Genomic DNA, 18,809 nt, shown 5'->3' with positions numbered 1-18,809 from the left:
CTATGTTCTATAACCAAAGACACGTAAAAGCACTCTAACGTACAGCAGGACAACACAGAATGCATATGTAACTTGCCCATACCACAAAATACTTGCTAACTGTAAATTTTACTCAGTTTTGTCAAATCTTCTCTGCTTTGGTTAGCTTTAGGGCAGTAACTGCGTATTATCATTCATTCATAAACAACATTCAAACAACTTTCTTGAGCCCATTAGATTTTCAGTATGAAAAGAAGAATAGAGATGGGAACAGAGATCCTCCAAGAAAAGTTGATTTCACTTAACCACTTATTTGCCAATATTCAATGCCTGCAAAAGATTTCACATAGGAAGCTGGAAAACGTCAAGAAAAAACTGCATTTTAGTCCCAAATAGTTATTTCTTCTACTCCTGGAATTTTAGTGATGCATATTACAGCTTTGACACTGGAAGTCCTTGCACAAGGCACAGGCCCAAAGCCTTGTACAGTTTCTCCACAAAACCAAGGATATAGAAACATGAGGTACAGTGTCTGAACTGAGCAAAGTTGCTCGGGTCAATAAGGTTAAACAAAAGCAACTTTCAAAAGTGGAACTTCAATGATGCCGTTTCCCTAGAGATAACATCCAGCAGAAATATGCTGCCTAGAGATAACATCCAGCAGAAATATGCTGCCCATGGCAGGGGAAGGCTGACTTCAGCAGGGTATTCCAGCATGCCACTTTTTTAAGATTAATCAGTTATAGCCCTATTTTCCTGCATTACAGCACTGACTTCAAAGGAGCAGTCTTCCTTGAGTCCTTCCTCTCTCTTCTCAAAGAAAAAGCCAGTTAAGTCACTGGATAAAGAGAGCAGAGCAGACATGGCTTACCAGGGTGAAGCATTGTTCTACATTCCCTTGGGGTCTTACTCCCATCACCAGGAAAATGTACTTTGACAGTTGCACTGCAGTACTCATTAACAGACCTCTTCAAACAACCTGTCCTACCTACCACTTTTTCACAACAAATCTTCCAGAATTTATTTGCATCTGTACTTTGCTGGGTCAGGTATACAACAAAATACCTGACACCCGAAGTTCCAGTTTTCCTTTAAAACAAAAAAAAACCCCAGCATACAGAGACATGCACGAATTATAAAGACCACACACCCAGTATGTGTGTGATCTCTGATACACTGGTTTTAGGCTCTCCAAAATACATACAAAATAACGATCATCTTTTCCATTAAGTTGATGTGTAAGTCTGATCTCACCATCACATGCAACTTCTTATAAAAATGGATGCTTACAAGGACACTATGCTGTTGGGGCTGTTCTCTGTATGTCCAAATGAATTAAAATCCTCTGCAGTCATTTTAGTCTACTGCTCAAAGGAAGTCCTGTAAACTACGCAGCATTAGCCAAGTCTTTTTATGCTAAATAAATACAGTAGATAAACAGTTGTGAACATTTTTTCCCTATCTTCACAATTTAACCGTATCTCTTATTCTGGTGTGAGAGACACGCGCATTAAATTGCTGCAATGAACGGCACTGTAGGAAGCAAACACTATATTGACTAGGTAGCTTCTCTTTCTGGTCATCAAACAATCCAGTCTGTGTAATTAGGTACTGTGCAGTGCAGATAGATGAATTCTTAGAAGAGAAGTCTCTTAAGGTCTTCGCTTCACTTCAAATGATGATAAACCTGTCTGCCAATACACAAACATTTCTACCATCAGTTACATGTTTCCACACCTCTTGCTCTGTTGGCATTATCGTTTTTACAGTTGAATAGTAAGATGGATCAGGACCTCATCTATTCGAAATCTAGCCATTTACTTTTTCTGGGTTAGTCTTCATCTGGATTAAGGCCATGATCCACCTCAGCACACAGTTGCTACGGACAGCAGAGGGAGAGGCAGTGAAAAATACTCCTTTCAGCAAGAGTCATACCTAAGATGGATTTAATAGTCATGTAACCACAGTCTGAGTGTTCCCAGTAAGCGAACTCTGCACTGTTCTTAAAGTCACCTTTGCTTCTGGGTTGCTGTCTATAATCATGAGGACAATACACAGTGTGAAATTCCATCTGCAATGAGCTTTTCTCAGGAAATGCTTTTGACAGCTTTTCTCTGTCCTGCTTTGGATACAAGGCAACAAATAAGCAGGAAGGAGTCACTTCTAGATATCTCAGATGAGCACTGTAATTAAACTACAAAATTTAAGCCTGTAAATTACTGTACTTGCCAAAGAGAAAAACATAAAATTTCAGAAACCAATTAGGTAAATAGATGAAGAATTCTGCATGCTTATCGAGAAGCATTGTAAAAAAAAATTAAAAAATTTTTAAAAATTATTTCTATCAAATTATTAGGAATCATATTGAAAATCTGTTTAAAACAATCTTGACACTTGTTTCGAGACTGGTTTTGTGAACCACTTAGCGTAGTAACACAACATGCAAAACTATTAAAGTTTTCAGGTAAAGATCACAATACTGGTAAAAATGCCAATTTGTTTTGATTTCCAAGATATGCAAGTTGAAATAAGTTTTTATTCAAGTCAAAAGTGGTATTATATAAGAGAAGACAATATTCTCAACAGAGCAACCCTCCCAACTTTCCATGCTTTCTGCATTTGTCTAATTTTAATAGATCAAGTATCATTTGTATCTCCTGAAATAAATACCATCTGTAAATATTCTACTTCTACCCACTCCAGCAACAGTGAAATTGGCAAAGTAATACAAAGGAGAAAGCAAATACTTTATTCTCACATTGACAATGCACAGTCACAGCCTACTATTTTTAACTGTGCCAAATGGCAGTAATTAAAGATCAAAAATGAACTTGGGACTGAGTGCTGAAACATACCTAGAAAACAATCAATAAAAACTGTGTCGCAAGACTGAAAAGGGGTTTTTTTCCTGTCTCCTTGACAGGCTTTCTTTTCTGTAATATTCTGTAATATGCAACTGTATTACAAACTTCATCCAGCTTTGGTCACCTGTATTTTAAGTGCCATTAGATTACTGATACCTGGAAAATAATTCTATCTAACCATTTATTATTTGGAAAATGAGAGGGAAAAGTTTAAAATGTTTCTTTCTGAAAACTACTTTTGGTAACAGCAGAAATAACACCAGTAATAGTGTTCATGTTCTAAAGAAAAGGAACTGCATAATAATTTTCAGTAGACGTACAGTGATAATTTTTGTCGCTAACGCGCCAGCCTACCTGATGCACCAATTGGAGAGGTAGCTGGGGTCATGCTATGGACATTTAGGCCTAGACTATGGGATGGCCCCGGGGCTGGTGCTACTACAGGTGGTCCAGGGGGAGTCTCTCTCTGCGGTGACGTGAGTGGCGTAGTGGGCTGGGAGGATGGTCCGCCTGCCAACCGAGCAAGGCGCCTTCGACGAATCTGCACAAAGGAAAGAAAATAACAGCAAATAAACAAGTTTGTTTGCACGTACATAGGCACATACACCGCACCATCGCCCTTTGGCCTTCCTGTGCAGCAGGGGCATTCAGTCCTGGGAAACTGCAAATACAGAAGCTTTACTTGATAACTTGCTAAATGAAGCCGAGTCTTACTGTCCTTTCTCTGTTCTGTGTGACAATACTAAAATACTTTCGATGTTTAGATTTTAAGTACATATTTGCTGCCTTGGAGAATCATTTCCACTGGAGAATACTGTGTTTGTCCCTCCAACAGTTGAGTAAGACAAGTTTAACATTTACTGCTCAGCAACTTCAAAACCTGTAATGCTCCTCCTCATTTATTTTGGCATTTGATGAAACAAACTGCATTAATCTGATAAAAGGGACATGACCTTTGCCTTAATTTCACACCACATGATAGTAGTAAAAACACTTGTGCTAAAGAAGATCCAGTTTAAAGTTATTAAAGACCACTGCTGTCCAAGTTAATCTGAAACAGGTCCGCAACCCTAAGATACAACTTATCTGCTGGACAGAGGCATCTTAGGAAGTAAAGACAGGCAGTAAATAACACCCTCATTACCTAGAGACATTCTACCATGCAGAATTAAAAAAGTTTTTGCACATTACTAGTAAGATAGAGAACTATCTACTTCAAAATTAGATTTCAGAAAACTGCTATGAACCTGTCTATTAAAATTAATATGTCACCCCATAATACTAATGTTACACATGAGAAACAGACAGGATAAAACTTACAAAACTCCTAAGTTATAAGTGCTTCAGGCGAAACTTGAAGCATAAATGAAAAATAGAAATTATTACAGAGGATCTATTCCTAAAGTTTACCTCCTCAGCTCGAAATAGGCTGAGCACAAAATAAAAGCATCATATTTGAGGGGGTCCACTCCAATTTGAGGGTGTCCACTCCTTGCAAAAATAAGCTATTCTCTTATTCCCTCTTTGTATTATCACACTCAAGCATTGCATGCAATATATCAGTTTTCATTTCTGCTCATAATACTAAGAAAATGCCAAGCAAGTGAGAGATCGAACAAAAAAAAAAAATGTGTGTCAGTGTTTATGAGACATCACTGTAGTCATTTAATGGCCTGTGAAACCTATCGCAACAGGACGGAAAACAGATAAAATTAAATCAGACTTCAAAAATTGTGGGAAAACAGTGTCTGGAACTACATCTCCCTCCATGACAGGTGTCACCACATGAATACGGAAGGCAACTAGAAAATAAGTTCTCTTTTTTTTGTTCTTAAGACAAAGTGGTCTTTAATAACTTTCAACTAGAGCTTCTTTAGCATGAGTGGTTTTATTAGTATCATGTAGTATGAAATTAAATCAAAGGTCATGTTTATATTGTCCCTTTTTTCCTTAAGATAAAAAACCTATGATTAGAATGTCTTAATCCATCCTCCTCATCAAGCAAAATAGGGGAGCTTATTGCATAAATTGTTTAGCTTTGCCATAAGCAGAAGCTGTACATATTAGCATCTCTAGAAAGTTATTTTTAAATATCTTAATTATTCTCCCCTTCTACTATCTTAATTTTTCAAATTTTTCAGCTGTTTATCTGGAGAAAAACAAAACCAACCAAACAAAAAAAACTACAGAACTACCTCACCCCTCAGAGGCCTACTTGAGAAAGTGTCAGCTACACATCTCTCTATCCATTTTCCCTATTGCTGAATCCAAATGAAGTGTTCGTAGCTCAAAAAGCTGTACCAAAAAATTATCAGTAAAACAACCTACCTGAGTTGAAATCTATTTGAATTATAGGGCTGAATTAAAGTTTTAAAAGCTCGTTCCTTAACCTTTAACTAACCTATAACCATATATTTCAGATTAAAAAAAATGGCTGGGAGAAATGGAGAAAAAAAAAAAGAAATACAAATACACACATAAACAACCCATATATACAGAAGTGGCTGAGGAAGAAAGATGAAGATTAATTATGCAAAAAGCAAAAGAAAAGAGATATGATGTGAAACTTTTCCACAACTGTTCATATTCATTCTTACTAGCTGGTTCCAAATCTGATGTTAGGAACGAAATATGAGAGGAGAAAAAGGCATGGATATTAATCAATATATTTATCAATTTATTCTCAAATACAATCAAACATTGGTCACTCAAACAAGGTCATATTCCTCACAAGGTACAATTTGCACAAAACCTCTCCATTATCTCCCAGTTTCAGGCAGACAATCGAGGCCCCTTGTGCCACTCAGTATTCCTTCACCCCCAGTGCCAGGCTAGAACAACACCTAGGTTACAGCAAAACCAGCTGCAATCACTGCTGTTGAAACAGGAGGGCACTAAGACGAACTTTCTGCCTTGTATTTGTCACTCTTAGTCCATCAACCACCCATCTCGCTCATGGGCCAATCCCCCAGACTACAACCTGCCCTTAAAAAATCTGAAGAGGGTACGGAACAAAGAAATCTGCACAGACACCAAGCTACTTTTAGACAAGATACTGCAATTAAAACCAATGCAAGATTTTTCCCTGCCCCTTTAAGGATGATAGGCAAATTATATTTATCTTCCTTACTGCTGAACAAATTAAGAATAAAATATTAAATAACCCTGAATGTTTTTTCCACTGAAAGTGACAGCTTTCACAACTGAAAGCACATTTAGTGCTTGTTAAAGGACCAGATTTGGTTCTTAGATACCCCGAGTTGCCGTATTCCTCTAGGTTTACATAAAATTATCACAGAAATCTGAAATTTGATCTGAAGATTAGAAAGTAAGGGAGAAAAAAGGTGAGAAACAAAGATATTATGCTAAAAAGGCAAAGGTGCAGGCTGAAAGAGAAGTTTGGGAATACAGCATAAAACTGGTGCACACGTTATACCCAGTTAATTCCCTTGTGCCCTAAGAATAAACAGCATCCAGACGAAGGAAGGAAGATAGCTTTATGCTCAGGGCACGACATGGCGACTCAGAAGACGTAGCTTGCTTGCACAATACTAGGCACAAATGAGGCACCAACCTGTTGCCTTCATGCAACACAGAATAACATACATAAGAATCATGAGTTAAGTGACCTGTTCGCATTTCAGACTGCATGGGTCTCCAAATTAGCATGGAGAAACACATAGCTGGGTTTTTAAAAAATGTTTTCTCAGGAAAGTTTAGGGTACCTGAATAATACTCAACTCCGTTTCAGCAGTGAGTCCTTGCAATAGTGATACATGGCAAAGCTGTTATGCGTCATTATATCACCTAACAGCGACAAGTTGTCTGGTACTATTTATTATATAGGCTATAGAACAAACAATGTCTATCCTCCCTACAGACCACAACTCCATAATATACAGTTTAAAAGGTTATTTAAAAAAATGTAATTGGTAGAATGGACAAAGGACGTTGTTTTTTAACTAGTACAGTTTTTGCTGGACACATGTGAACTACATCTTTGAATAGCAGTTTTCAGAAATAATTTTTTTTTCTTACTGGACTTCTTCAACGTTGTTAGTAGGACACATTACAACAAACGATGTAAAAATAGTACCCTGTTAACTGATAATTTAATTTTGCAGCAGACCAACAAAGACCAGGAAGACTGGTCCCTCAGGTTCACACAGTTAAAAAAAAATTCTGTATCAACGTCTGCTTTAATGGCAACTGCTTAGTGAGACTCTAATGAAATTTTTTATTTAACTGTAATCATAGAAGAGTTCCAAATCTGGACAATCAAGGGTAATTTGAATGGGTGGCTTTATTTTACTTGTATTCATTAGAGCATGTTAAATTGGTGTAAGAAACACTTCATTTTCTGGTGACACTGGTCACGTTCAATGCTCAGAAAACCCTACTCTAAATGACTCAAAAATCATGTAAATGTTAAAAGATGCTAAGTTCACATCATTCGTTCCCACTTCATGTCACGCTTGTCTTGATTCTGCTTTTTACTATGCAGTCTGTATTCTCATCTTGTGCTAAAATTCACACATTAAAAAGGAATTTTCTTTTCTCTCATTGTAAAGATTTTAACATGGTCTGTAGTGAATGACAACTTCTAGTGCTTTAACAAAGTAACCATTGAGGAAATGTCAGTGAGCGACATTGTTGATAGCAGCGGAAAATATCTTCTTAAAGCTAAAACACATCCTATATTCCCAAAGCCACTATCAACTGTAGCTGTCTCTCTTCTTTTTCAGTTACAATATGTTAATATTATACCTAATTATGGTTTGATATAAGATAACCTTATCTACAGGAGGTTTGCAATTAGCTTCAACTTTGGCTAAGTGTTTTTAGGCCTTTGCTGCCAGATAAAAAGTTAAAATTGGATAGAAGTTACATATAACTTATTTTAGAAGAGTATTTTTCCACGTAGTCCACCTCTGATCCATGGTCCACAGCACCAAGTAACAGTAAAGGGGAGATGTAGAGGAATATTAAAACAGACTCAGCTCTGACTTTTCAGTGAGGGATCCATTAACAATAAAAAGTGACAGCGCGACTCTCTTAAAATGATCCAAGTTTATTTCAAGCAATTACCTAAAAGACCAGTCACAGCTTTGGTCCTAGCTGAACTGTACTACAAAGACATGGAAAACCTTGAGTCACTTGAGAAAAACATTTTGCCAGAAAAGGTAGATGAGTCCCTACTGGAGAACTCATTTTCTGCAGCCTCAGTTCCATGATGCAGTGGTTTTGATGATGTCAGTAATTTGCTGAAGCAGTGACACAAACAAGCTTACATAGGTTAAATAATTCTGAAATTAATCATTAAACACCTCAATCAGAGGCAGTTTAATAATGAGAAGAATTGCATGTAAACAAAGGACTTATGAAATACACCTATAAACTTAGAGACCCCTTTTCACAGCAGAAATCACAACACTAGCATCCCATGAAATAATACTCCTTTTCTCAGCGCTTCCACAGAGTACAAGCACCTTCATTAGGTAAACAGCAGGAAATATTTCCTCCCAGTTCCTGCTGCAACACAGAATTGCTAAAACATGATATACAATGTAATTAAAAACGTCTTAATGTTTTAGAATACAAATCTGAGTGACAACAGCAGCCACCTTGCTCTACAATCCAGCCATAAGATACAGTACAGAATAAAAATAACTTCTTTTGATCCTCCCTGGAGTATAAGTACAGCAACGAGCCTATGCTGCAGCTGGTCCAACACAATATACTTTATATAACTGCAATATACTTTAACATGAAAATATTATTTCAAAGAGGTGAGGGAAAATTTGAAGTTGTACGTTATTTGGGCATTACACTGGAACAGTGAGAAATTCCCTGTATCCTGATCAGTACCATGACAGAATTCATTTGAGAGCCCTCCAATATACAAGCAAAACATAAGACCTTAGTCTATATTAAAAAAAAAACCATCACCCATAAAAGGAAAAAACAAGAAATAGTTCACATTTTTCTGTCAGATGTTTGTCAATCATAACATAACACCTATAACTCTCAAGTGAAAAAAAACTACAGGCTGAATAAATTTAAAAAAAAAAAAAAACCTAAATCAAAACAAGCATCAGAAAAGTGGCACGCCTGTTTCAAATTGTCTCAAGAGCAAATGATATTAAATATAAGACCACAAACACGCAGCCCCTCTTGCTGTCAGCAAAGACTCTGAAGAAGCAAAATTTCAAGTGTTTTACTGTATTAAAAAGTAGGTGTTTGGGTTTTTTTTACATCACACACAGAGAGCATATAAAACGCCTGGCGTTGAACACTGAAAGGAGAGATCCTCCAGACAAAGGCTACCTGGCAGATGGAAGCAGAGGATAAACCATTAACCAGGAGAGAAGCAATTCAACCCCATCGACCAGCCGGGGGGTCGCAGGTCAGGGGCAGCACGGCGGAATGAAGCACACGAAAAACACCGATCACAAACACCGGGCGAAGGCACAGCACCCCTGGAACACCCACCCCGCGTACAGGCTCACCTTGGGGGCTGGAAAGGAACAACCCGGCGCCCCCTCCCCATGGGGTCCGTCCGCCCGCCCCCTCAGGCCCCGGGCCCCGCCGACCCACCTCATCCGCGCTCAGCTCCTCCATCGCCTTCCTCTTAATGGTGAACGGAGGGAGGGCGCTTTCCTCCGCCCCGCCGAGGGGCAGCTCCGAGGAAGCGCTCTCCCGCTGCCTCTGCCCCACGGGGCGTCTCACAAGGGCATCTCCGGGGCGGCTGCGCCGCGCCTCGCCCGCCGGCAACCGGTCCCTCCGCCGCCGCCGCCCCCGGCCCCGGCCCGTTCCCTGCCTGCCTGCCTGCCTGCCGCCCGCGCCTCGGCTGCCTCAGCTGCCGCCGCGTCCCGCTGCGGCCGAGGAGGAGGAACCGCCCCCCAGCTGCCCCAGCCTGCCTGCGCTTCTCGACCTCAGCCCCCGCCCGCGCCGCGGCCCCTGCCCCGCGCAGAGATTATTCATCAAAACAAGAGGGCGGCGGCGGCCATCTTGTGGCGGGATCACGTGAGGCCGCCCGGCGCCGCGGAGAGAACCGGGCATGCCGGGTCCCGCGCCGCGCCGGCCAATGGGAGCGCCGGGGAGGCGGGGCCCGGCGGCTCTCGTCGTGGCGGCGCGAGAGGGGCGGTTCCGCACGGCCGCGCCATGGCAACAGGGGCGGGAAGGGGCGGCTGCGGGGGGCGGGAGGCGCGCGGGGCCCGGCGAGGCGGGAAGGGGCGGTGTGAGGGAAGGAGGGCGTCCGTCGTCGGCGGACTCCTCGCCGCTTTACCCGGAGGCGGGAGCAGCCCCATGGGTATGGAGGTCGGGACCCGGGCTGGGGTGAGGCTGCTGGAGTCTCCCCGTTTCAACGGGCCCGTACGCGCTCCGCTCCTTTTAGGTGTCAGCCCGCGTCTCAGGGACGAATGGCGGAGACACTGCAGGCGTTTTGTCTCGTTATTGCAGTCTGTGTAACGTGCCATGGGAAAAAGAAAGTGCAAAGCCCCCAGTGAGTACTGGGCCTTAGCCCGTAAGTGTAGTTTGAACCTGAGGTATTTTTTTCCTTTCTTGTGTACAAACTTTTCTGCACCTAGTTGTTTCACTATACCACAAAATGATATTTTTGTGAAAGATATTCATCTTCTCCCCTTTTCTTTTCCCTTACCCTCAAAACTAAACTCCAGCTGGAGTACAAAACAGCTGGTGTCTATGTTGACTTTAAGTGAATTGAATGTTCACTTCCAGCTCTGTTTGGTCAGTTGTAGGTGTAGGTGAAAAGGAAAAGGATTTTGAGGTGTTGCACTTTTGGAAGAGGACAAAAAAAAAACCAAACAAACAAACAAACAGAAAAAACCACGGGGCTTGCATCAGCAGATTCTTGCCCCGGGATGAATAGTCACTAATAATAAGATCTTAACAGACAGCTCTGCACAGTGCGGCGTAGTTTGACTCAGCGAGTGGAAGAATCCCATAAAGGGAGGACAACAGGATGTTCTTAAGATGGAAGCAAATTGGCCTGTATGACTGAGAGATAAAATTAAGACACACTGAAGGTGTTTGAACAAAACCAGTGCTTTTGATGACTTAACCAAGGTGCCCAGAATGGGAAACAAATTCTTTTAAAAATAATTGGGTCATAATATGTATTGCTGGTCTTTTGAAGAACATATGCATTTTGTTACCTTTTGGTGATGCTATGTTTTGTGTTTCTTTATCTTCTTTGGATAATGTTTCATTTTATTATGTTGTTTGTTTTTTTTTTTTTCCAGTTGAATTGGAGTTATAAGCCAAAGCACAGGCTTTTATGTGATTTCACTTGCTGGTTTGTTCTTCTACTAAGCTGTTGGTTTATTCTACATTATATAGTCATTACATGAAATCATATGCAAGAAAATGATTAGGAGACTACACACAAATTGATATCTTAAAAGCTTTTGAGTAAAAATTAGTGACCTTAAAGGTACCTCTGGTGTCACGAAGAGTCACGTGTTCTGTTTAAAGGTAGCCTGTATAAGTCTGTCACTAGGACCAACTTTTAGAAATAGTAATAGGAAACTACATTCAGCAATATGACTCCTTACATTTTTATATATCCCTTGTATAACTTTTTTTTTTTTTTCATATTATCATTAGAGAAAGTGTTTTAAAGACTGTGAATCCTGGCTGTTCTTCTGGTTTTCCATTGTCTACTTTGATTTTAGAATCCAGAAGGCAAAATATTTCTGTTCACCTCTCCCTAAAGTACTTTGACATGCAGCTGGCATACCTTAAAATCATGATAATACACATGGTCAGCAGTTGCACTTAAAAACTCAGGAGCTGGCCAATGAAAAAGTTTCACCATCAAAGCAATAGTGTAAGATAATTGAAACGATCTGAAACACCTTTGAATAAAACCCTTCAAGTGCTTCTCTGGGGAATTTTGTTCTTGTTCTTCAGTGCATATCTTCTTGGCAAAAGCTATCCATGGGGGGTTTTTTGTTTGTTTTTGTTTGTTTATTTGTTTTTTAACCTCCCTTCCATAACATGTGGCTGCTTTCTTTCTTTTTTTCCCCTTACACGTCAAGATGTTTAACTTGTATTTTGTGAAAGCATGTGAATTGGTTAGCATATAAATGAAAATAGGATAAGCAGTTTTTTCACTGTAGTAGCTTCTCTCATCCTCAAGATCTCCAAAGCATCCTCAAGCAAGTTCTGTATGGCATTACCTGCTTCCAAATTTGAAGTAGGAAGGTAGCAATAAGAAAAGCAACGTCACTGCTGATAACTATTCTATATTTCTAACAGGAAGGACTTCCTAATAGCAGCCTTACTAATGAATTATTGCACTTCTAGTTGTACAGGTTTCTAAGGTTCCATTTTTCTGATTTCTACTTGGAGTCTCACTTTGTACTAACAGAGTTCTTAAGGTCATCATTGCCTTTCTGTATTGCTTTTCATGCATATCTTATTGGAGTGCACAGCTTAAAAGCTGTGCAGTTTGAGAGTATCTGCAATTTGTCACACTTAAAATACTGCTGTTAGGAACCGCTACAGATTCCCTACGTTCCAGAGGTGCCATCTAGTGGAGGCAGGAAAGTCTGCGTGGCTGTTCCTGCGTATTGCTGATAGATGTGACAGAGTAGGTTTGCTGTATGAATTTGTTATTTATATTAGAATAATATGGTAACAGTAATTTTGTTCTAAAATAAATGAAAACTACTCAGTTCCAGAAGGAAGACACTGTGTCAGGAGAATAAATACCAGACATTTTAATGCTGATCCCCCAAATTCCTTAACTGTATAAGGAATACTAGTTCCTTTCTCATATGTTGGAAATGAGCTTAAATATACATAGTCCTCTAGTAATTACACTGGGAGGGTTCAATCTAACAGAAAAGCCCTCCAAGCTTCAACAGACTTTGTCTGCCTCTGGTGGTAGCTTTAAGAATTCTGAATTGACAAGAAGTAGTAGTATCAGAAAGGTGGTGTTATTTATGTTTTGATTTGTCAGGGATTACTTTAGATATATTTTTTTTAGAAAGTAATTAAATTACTAAGCTTAAGCTAGAATTAATACAATTCTTTTCTCTTTCCACTAGGGAAAAGATCCCGGCAATGTTAGTGTTGCCAACAATATGTAGCAACTCATTTCGCATGTAACTACCAAGCTGATCAGACCACTTACGCATGTTCACACAAGGCAGAATAAAACCTGCTTCTCTCTGTGCAACATTACACAAGGTCAAAATGAAAAATATTGAACCTAATTGAACAGACGACTGCAAATGAATCTTAACTAAAGAAGCATTGTTTTCATTCTGAATATGTGCTTATAGAGTTCAATTATTTTGCAGACTGGAATCTACATGGATTACTCGGGCTTGTCTTCATTGTTCTGGGATGTGATCACAGGCTGGTTTCCTCTGGTAAGCTGAACTTAATTATTTTGAGAAGAAAGCAGCTATGTTGCAATATAGGACCTTACATTATACATTTAAGATACAAGCAAGTGGAGTTAACTACTAGTCTACATCTTAGAGAGAAGCATTTTGAATAATAAATCTATGTTCTTCGTTGTCTGCTTCCTTGGCTGTTATCTTCACTTCTTTACCATTGTTCCCCATCTGTTTTATTTGATGTTGGCATGCCCCTTTAGAATAGACAGGTTTTATTGTTTTGATTTAGACTGTTAGTTAAGTGGAGACTCAAGAGATATCAATTATGTTTTGTGTTGATTTGGTTTTTGCCGCCTGCTCCCCTGCTCAAAAAACTCAGAAGTCAGGTACTTAAGATTGGTTTGGTTTGGGGCATTTATTAGCAAAAATCAGATCTTTAAAACTGGCAACAACAGATTTATTTCCTGAGCCAGAAACATCAGACCATGTAAGTCAATAGGTACAAGGAATCCATTCTTGTCTGTACAGCCATCGCTGGACATGTGGATGCATAGTTTCCTCTATATAGCTGTCTCTCCGTGTAGGAACCAGTACACATATTCAAGCTCTCTTGAAGACCTGTTTACATACTTGATTCTCACAACGAAGCTCCTACCAAAAAAAAACCCCAAACAAACAAGAGCATAGATGAATATAGTAATCAACGGAATTGCTTCTAGAAGTGAGCATAGATCCTTTGCCGTGGCTACTGACCACCACTCTGCTGCCATGCTGATAAATTACGCTTACCATTCTGGATTTAACTATACAAGAGAGTGAAACAATTAAGTTGTTCCGGCTAAACTAAAATCAAAGCAGAATGTGCTCCTTATGTACCATCCATTACAAATACCACAGAGCTAGAAGACTTGTGTATGCCATGACCACGTTATAAACCTTATTTTTGTCATATGGAGACAAAATTAGAAGCAATGTGAAGTAAATACCAGATGGAGGTCATCTCCTTCAAGCCAGTGAGTCCAACCCCTGTTCTTCTTCTCGCCAGTCTGGACACAGACAAGTTTGTCATTTTCCCAGGTAACTAGGCTCTGTGGAAGAGGAAATAAAAAAGTGTTTCTGTATTTCTTTGTCTCAGTTCTGTAATATGCTCATAGACAATGTCTATTTTTCCTGGATAAAAGAAGACCTAAATATTCCTGAGGGGAAGTGAAACTCCTGGTCTGTAACTCAGGTTCCTACCTCTGTACCTCTGTGTTGCATTACGAACAGTATTCTTAAAACAATTTCAGCTCGAGTAGTTGGATGGATCATGGCATCTTAGTTTTGTCACAGCCTCTTGATTTTACATATTCAGTCTTACCTTGCATTTTCTGTTATCCAGGCCTTTATTATCTTCTTCAAACTCTTCTCCAATTTTGAACTGAAGCAAATAATCTCTGAATGTGCTAGTGGTATGGATATAAAATGAATCGCCATCTTGTTTGATCACTTTCTGAGGCTTCAACATTTTTGCTATCTTGCGTGTTGCAAAGTCAATACCTTGGACAGGAGGCAAGAAGTTCAGAGTTGTATTTGTCATCAGCCACTTTGACAGCCAGGACTTACCTTTATTACTACTAAAAGCATTTCTTAGATAGTTTGACCTTACTGCTATGCAAGGTTTTGTTGTTTGGGATTTTGGTTTTTTGTTTAAAGCTCTTATGTTGCACAGATCAAGTAATGTTCTTGTGCATTTGACTATTTGGAAACCAGTTTACCCAGTTGTTACATGATTCCTATGCAAGATTTCTGGGACTTTGAGTCTAGCTAGGACTTTGAGTCAGAAGAATCCTTTTAGGAGCCAGGGAGAGTTGGTTTCCCCCACACAGACACCCCAAGCTTTGTCTCAGACTTCTCCTCTGCTTAGCTAGAGGGAATAGTTAATGCCTATTCTCACACTTTGTCACAGGAAAGGGATTTAACAAGAACTCTTTGCACCCTATAGCTTAAATAGGGTAAAATGAAGGGCTGTCTTAAAATTAATTACTTAGGCTTGTTTTTGGGACATGCCACTCTCTATTAACACTTTTAAAGTGCAACTAGAAAACATCACAATTGTCAAAAGATTTCCTAGTTACCTGTAATGATCAGTCACTTGTAACAGAATCCTGATGTTCTTGGTAATACTGAGCTTAAAGCAGTGCTTCTAGAGTTATTTTTCTATTTCTCTAGTGAATGTTTCTTTAGAGGAACAGACCATGTATTAGGCAGGCAACTGAGTTATATTGCATCCCAATAGCATGCTCAGAGTTGCATTTTCAGGAAGGGGGATGAGCAAAATGGGAGACTGTGTATTAATTAATGTAGTTGTTTTCATTATCCAGATTAAAAGTGTCACTTTATAGGACCACTAGAAGCTTCTCACTTTATACAGACTGGGATTGCGACCTTCTTGACAGGGTGTGTTCAGCTACCATGTGCTGAGCCGTATGGCTCATTATGACATCTGTGTTGGAAGTGGGACTTAATTACCGTATGCATTATAGAAGTGCCAGAATCTGTCAGTCGTGTTTCTACATGGTGACCAGTTCATTTGAGCATAGAGGGGTTTGAATTCAGTACTGGCAACAGTTAAGGTTTAACATGGATGTAAGAATGTATAAATACAACCTACTTACAATTCTATTCTTTAAAGGTAGATATTAAGTATATATTACTTAATATCCAAACTGAGGAATAAATTCTCATTATGGGAGCACTCTTTCCTTTTTTTTTTCTAATTGATAACATAGCAGGATTAGAAATAAAGAAGAGTTCTTTCACTACATTAAAGATACCAACTGGATAATTTAAGTAGGTCACCTAGCACAGATAGAGCCAGAAAACAGATTTCAATCTTGTTATGTATACAGTAACCAACTAGAGTTGGTTTGCCAAGTCAAAAAGGCAGGAAGGGGTGGGAGAGGCAGGGAGAAGAGAAGGTAGCACACAAGGTTGCCTGCTGTCACAGTCTGTAATGAGCTTTGTAAAAGAAAGTTAATAAAGTACTGAGTACTTTCTTAGTTCTCTAAAAGATCTGAGAAAGGTCAGAGGTTGGCCTCAACCACTCCAGAAAAGGGACAGTTAGACTTACCAACAAGTCACAGTAACGAGAGAAGAAGTATTTTGTAATCTGTTTAAAGATAAATGATGCTAAGCTAAACAAATGCCTGGAAGTGGCAAATACGCAAGCACTTTTTTTGTTGCTTAACATTTAATTAACTCTAGACATAGGTTCTGTAAATTTGTGCTCGAAAGCAAGAGAAATTGAGTGGACAGGGCCAAGTCTTCCCTGTCTCTGATGAAAACTATACAAAAAATTTGTATCTTCTAAAAGGTGATAAAATCTCAATTCCAGATTCCTTATATATCCTTTTTCTTAAAAGTAAAGCATTCTTTATTCACTTTTAACAAGTACTAGGCTGAGAAATTACTGTAAGCAGCAAGGATTCTTGGGTGACAGGCTAAAGTATACTTAATGCTGTCTTTTTACAAACAAACAAAGATCCTTCCATGGTTTTTCAGAGAAAAAAATCTTCAGCAATATCTATGTTTTAGAAGAACTCAGACTCTTAAAATTCAGGAGGGCCCTTACGGGGGAAGGGAAAAAGGATAGAATCAAATAATTCCACCTACCTAAGGCCACCATATAACCTTCAAAGTTGTCATTGCTGATAAGGTTCCAGGTCCCACTGAAATCCACAGGCATTGCCAGACTTTGGAAAGAAGTTACAGTCAACCTCTGACCAAAAAGCAAATATGAAGAAGTAGTTTTCCAGCCACCCCATATATAAGGAAGGCTGTGGGTGGGATTACATCCCAGAGCCTTTCTGATGGAGGGGAAGGGTGCTATTGCTGAGCCAATAGGTGAGAGGGTATTTGTAGATCAGCTTTAGCTGCATTGGAGGGAAAAGTTCACAGTTTCTGAAATCATTGTGTGGAGCAAATGTTAATAGCCCAAGAGTCACAATGCAAACCGAAAACTGACTTAAAGCATCTGTGTCCATCTCACAGATTTTAAAGGGAATTATGGACAGATTTTGTCATTACTGCATTTCCCTGCATATATATTATATCTGTGGCTTTATGATCTGAAAACTACGTACTTGTTGAAAAGGTGATCTACTGTAAATATATTCTGTATTTGAACAGGCAGGGATTGACTGTTAAGCTGTGGATGGTGTTGTATCAGCAAATTTTAAAGCAGTACCTATGACACAGTAATAGAGAAGTAATATATGTTGTTGCTTTATGTCTGGAGTGAATAGTAGGCAGCATCGTTGTCTAGTGGTTATAGCAGAAATGTGAAAGACAAATCTTGTTTGTATATGGTATTCTCTCAACACAGTTCTACTGTGCCACAGTTTACCTATTTATCTTCTGGTTTCTTTAATGCTGTTAGTTATATTCTAGTTAAATGAACATGCATATACAAAATTATTTTTTTTCACAGATGCCTTACCAGACAGAAAGTTTGTGTAACAGTTAGGCATGAGACAACAGATCCAGAGGCCTGAGCTCTGTTCCCAGCTCTGCAGCTCTGTATTTCTCAGTTTTCTTAGACATGAAAGAGGATGAATACCTGTTCTTGCAATCCACTTCCAACTCCTAAAAATAGCCGATAACAAGAACAAATACAAAAAGTACTCTCGTGTTTTTGAATGTGTAGCTCCCCCTTTGCTTTCTATTCTTGACCCATACAGGAAAGGAGAGATGATCAGAAGTTATTCCCACTGATGCTTTATTAGATGCTATACATTGTGGCAGAGCATATAGGGAGTAGAGCACAGGATGCAGCAGGTAACCTTCAGTGTTTATCTTCAGCAAAGAAGTGAAAGAAATGTTTTAAGTGATGACCTAGCAATGTGTTTTGAAAAGTGAATAAAGAATGCTTGACTTCAAAGAGAAAGAATATACAAGGAATTTGGAAGCGAGATTTTATTTCCTTTAGAAGATACGTAATTCTCCAGTCTCCTGCAGTTCCTCCCTCTGTGGTTACTTTTTGCAAACTGTATGCCTTTTTGTTACAATTTACCAAGTGAGAAATATTAATTTAATAATCCTGAATAGGCACTCAAGAATTACGAAGTATAGGAAAGCTAGATAATTTTGTACCTTAGTTTTCTCATCAGTAAAATGGGGAAAACAGTCATTCCCAGTCACACGTATCTTTTGAAGATTAGCTTAATCCCACATTTTAAGTGGTCAGATAGGACAGTAATGAGCACCACAATGAATACGTTGAAAGAAAAAACCAAGATTGATGGACAAGGGAAATCCGTAGTAAAAAGGGAATTTGAATCCTGAATGAGGAAACTCACCTATAGCTACTATATTTATCTATTTACTGACTTGGGTTAGGCTGAATAAAAAGATAATATTTTGTGGAGAAAATTAAGTTTCCCTGAACTTTAGCTACATTTTTGGAGCTGACAGTTTGACCTATATGACTCACAGAATGATGCAAGTAGGAAATTAAGACGTCAAAGCTTGTTTCCTTTTTGCAGATGGATATTGTTCTCCAACCTATACTAAACTAGGAATGGCACACAGAAATGAAAGTTAATGTTCCTGG

General features: G+C 39.2%; 2 protein-coding genes and 1 long non-coding RNA gene across 9 annotated transcripts in view; 1 reads left to right on the top strand and 2 right to left on the bottom strand.

Annotated features, from left to right (window-relative positions):
* Positions 1–9,686, bottom strand: part of UBE4B (ubiquitination factor E4B) — a 43,209-nt gene extending 33,523 nt beyond the window's left edge. For 2 of the 7 annotated variants that reach the window (XM_086764256.1, XM_086764258.1), the window contains exons 1-2: positions 9,441–9,684; positions 3,198–3,384 (exon numbers count right to left, since the gene is read on the bottom strand). In XM_086764256.1, coding sequence (XP_086620382.1) covers positions 3,198–3,384; positions 9,441–9,464 — 211 coding nt within the window. In that variant the 5' untranslated portion in view covers positions 9,465–9,684. Of the gene's footprint in view, positions 1–3,197; positions 3,385–9,440 lie in introns of all 7 variants that reach the window. The other 5 variants (XM_086764259.1, XM_086764260.1, XM_086764257.1 and 2 more) reach the window with 4 other exon arrangements.
* A 366-nt stretch (positions 9,687–10,052) lies between these two features.
* LOC147598168 (uncharacterized) lies at positions 10,053–13,246 on the top strand. The gene is made up of 3 exons (XR_015260858.1): positions 10,053–10,155; positions 10,240–10,347; positions 13,175–13,246. It is a non-coding gene; the product is annotated as an uncharacterized LOC147598168 (long non-coding RNA).
* A 366-nt stretch (positions 13,247–13,612) lies between these two features.
* RBP7 (retinol binding protein 7) lies at positions 13,613–16,957 on the bottom strand. The gene is made up of 4 exons (XM_010122940.2): positions 16,871–16,957; positions 14,577–14,755; positions 14,203–14,304; positions 13,613–13,867 (listed from the first exon to the last, which is right to left on the bottom strand). The coding sequence occupies exons 1-4, from the start codon at positions 16,941–16,943 to the stop codon at positions 13,817–13,819; spliced, it is 405 nt and encodes a 134-aa protein (XP_010121242.1). The 5' UTR covers positions 16,944–16,957; the 3' UTR covers positions 13,613–13,816.
* Between the last annotated feature and the right edge of the window lie 1,852 nt (positions 16,958–18,809).

The sequence above is a fragment of the Chlamydotis macqueenii genome, chromosome 21, assembly GCF_036417535.1.
Source record: "Chlamydotis macqueenii isolate bChlMac1 chromosome 21, bChlMac1.mat, whole genome shotgun sequence".
NCBI lineage: Eukaryota > Metazoa > Chordata > Aves > Otidiformes > Otididae > Chlamydotis > Chlamydotis macqueenii.
This window is presented reverse-complemented; position numbering and strand designations above follow the sequence as displayed.

Excerpts from the sequence above, each read along its gene's own strand:
- RBP7 (XM_010122940.2), bottom strand. The coding sequence starts at position 16,943 with ATGCCTGTGGATTTCAGTGGGACCTGGAACCTTATCAGCAATGACAAC. Across the intron at positions 14,305-14,576 it reads TGGATAACAGAAAATGCAAG|AGCCTAGTTACCTGGGAAAA; the intron begins GTAAGACTGAAT and ends CCTCTTCCACAG. Across the intron at positions 13,868-14,202 it reads AAGGAGATGACCTCCATCTG|GAGCTTCGTTGTGAGAATCA; the intron begins GTATTTACTTCA and ends TTTTTTTGGTAG.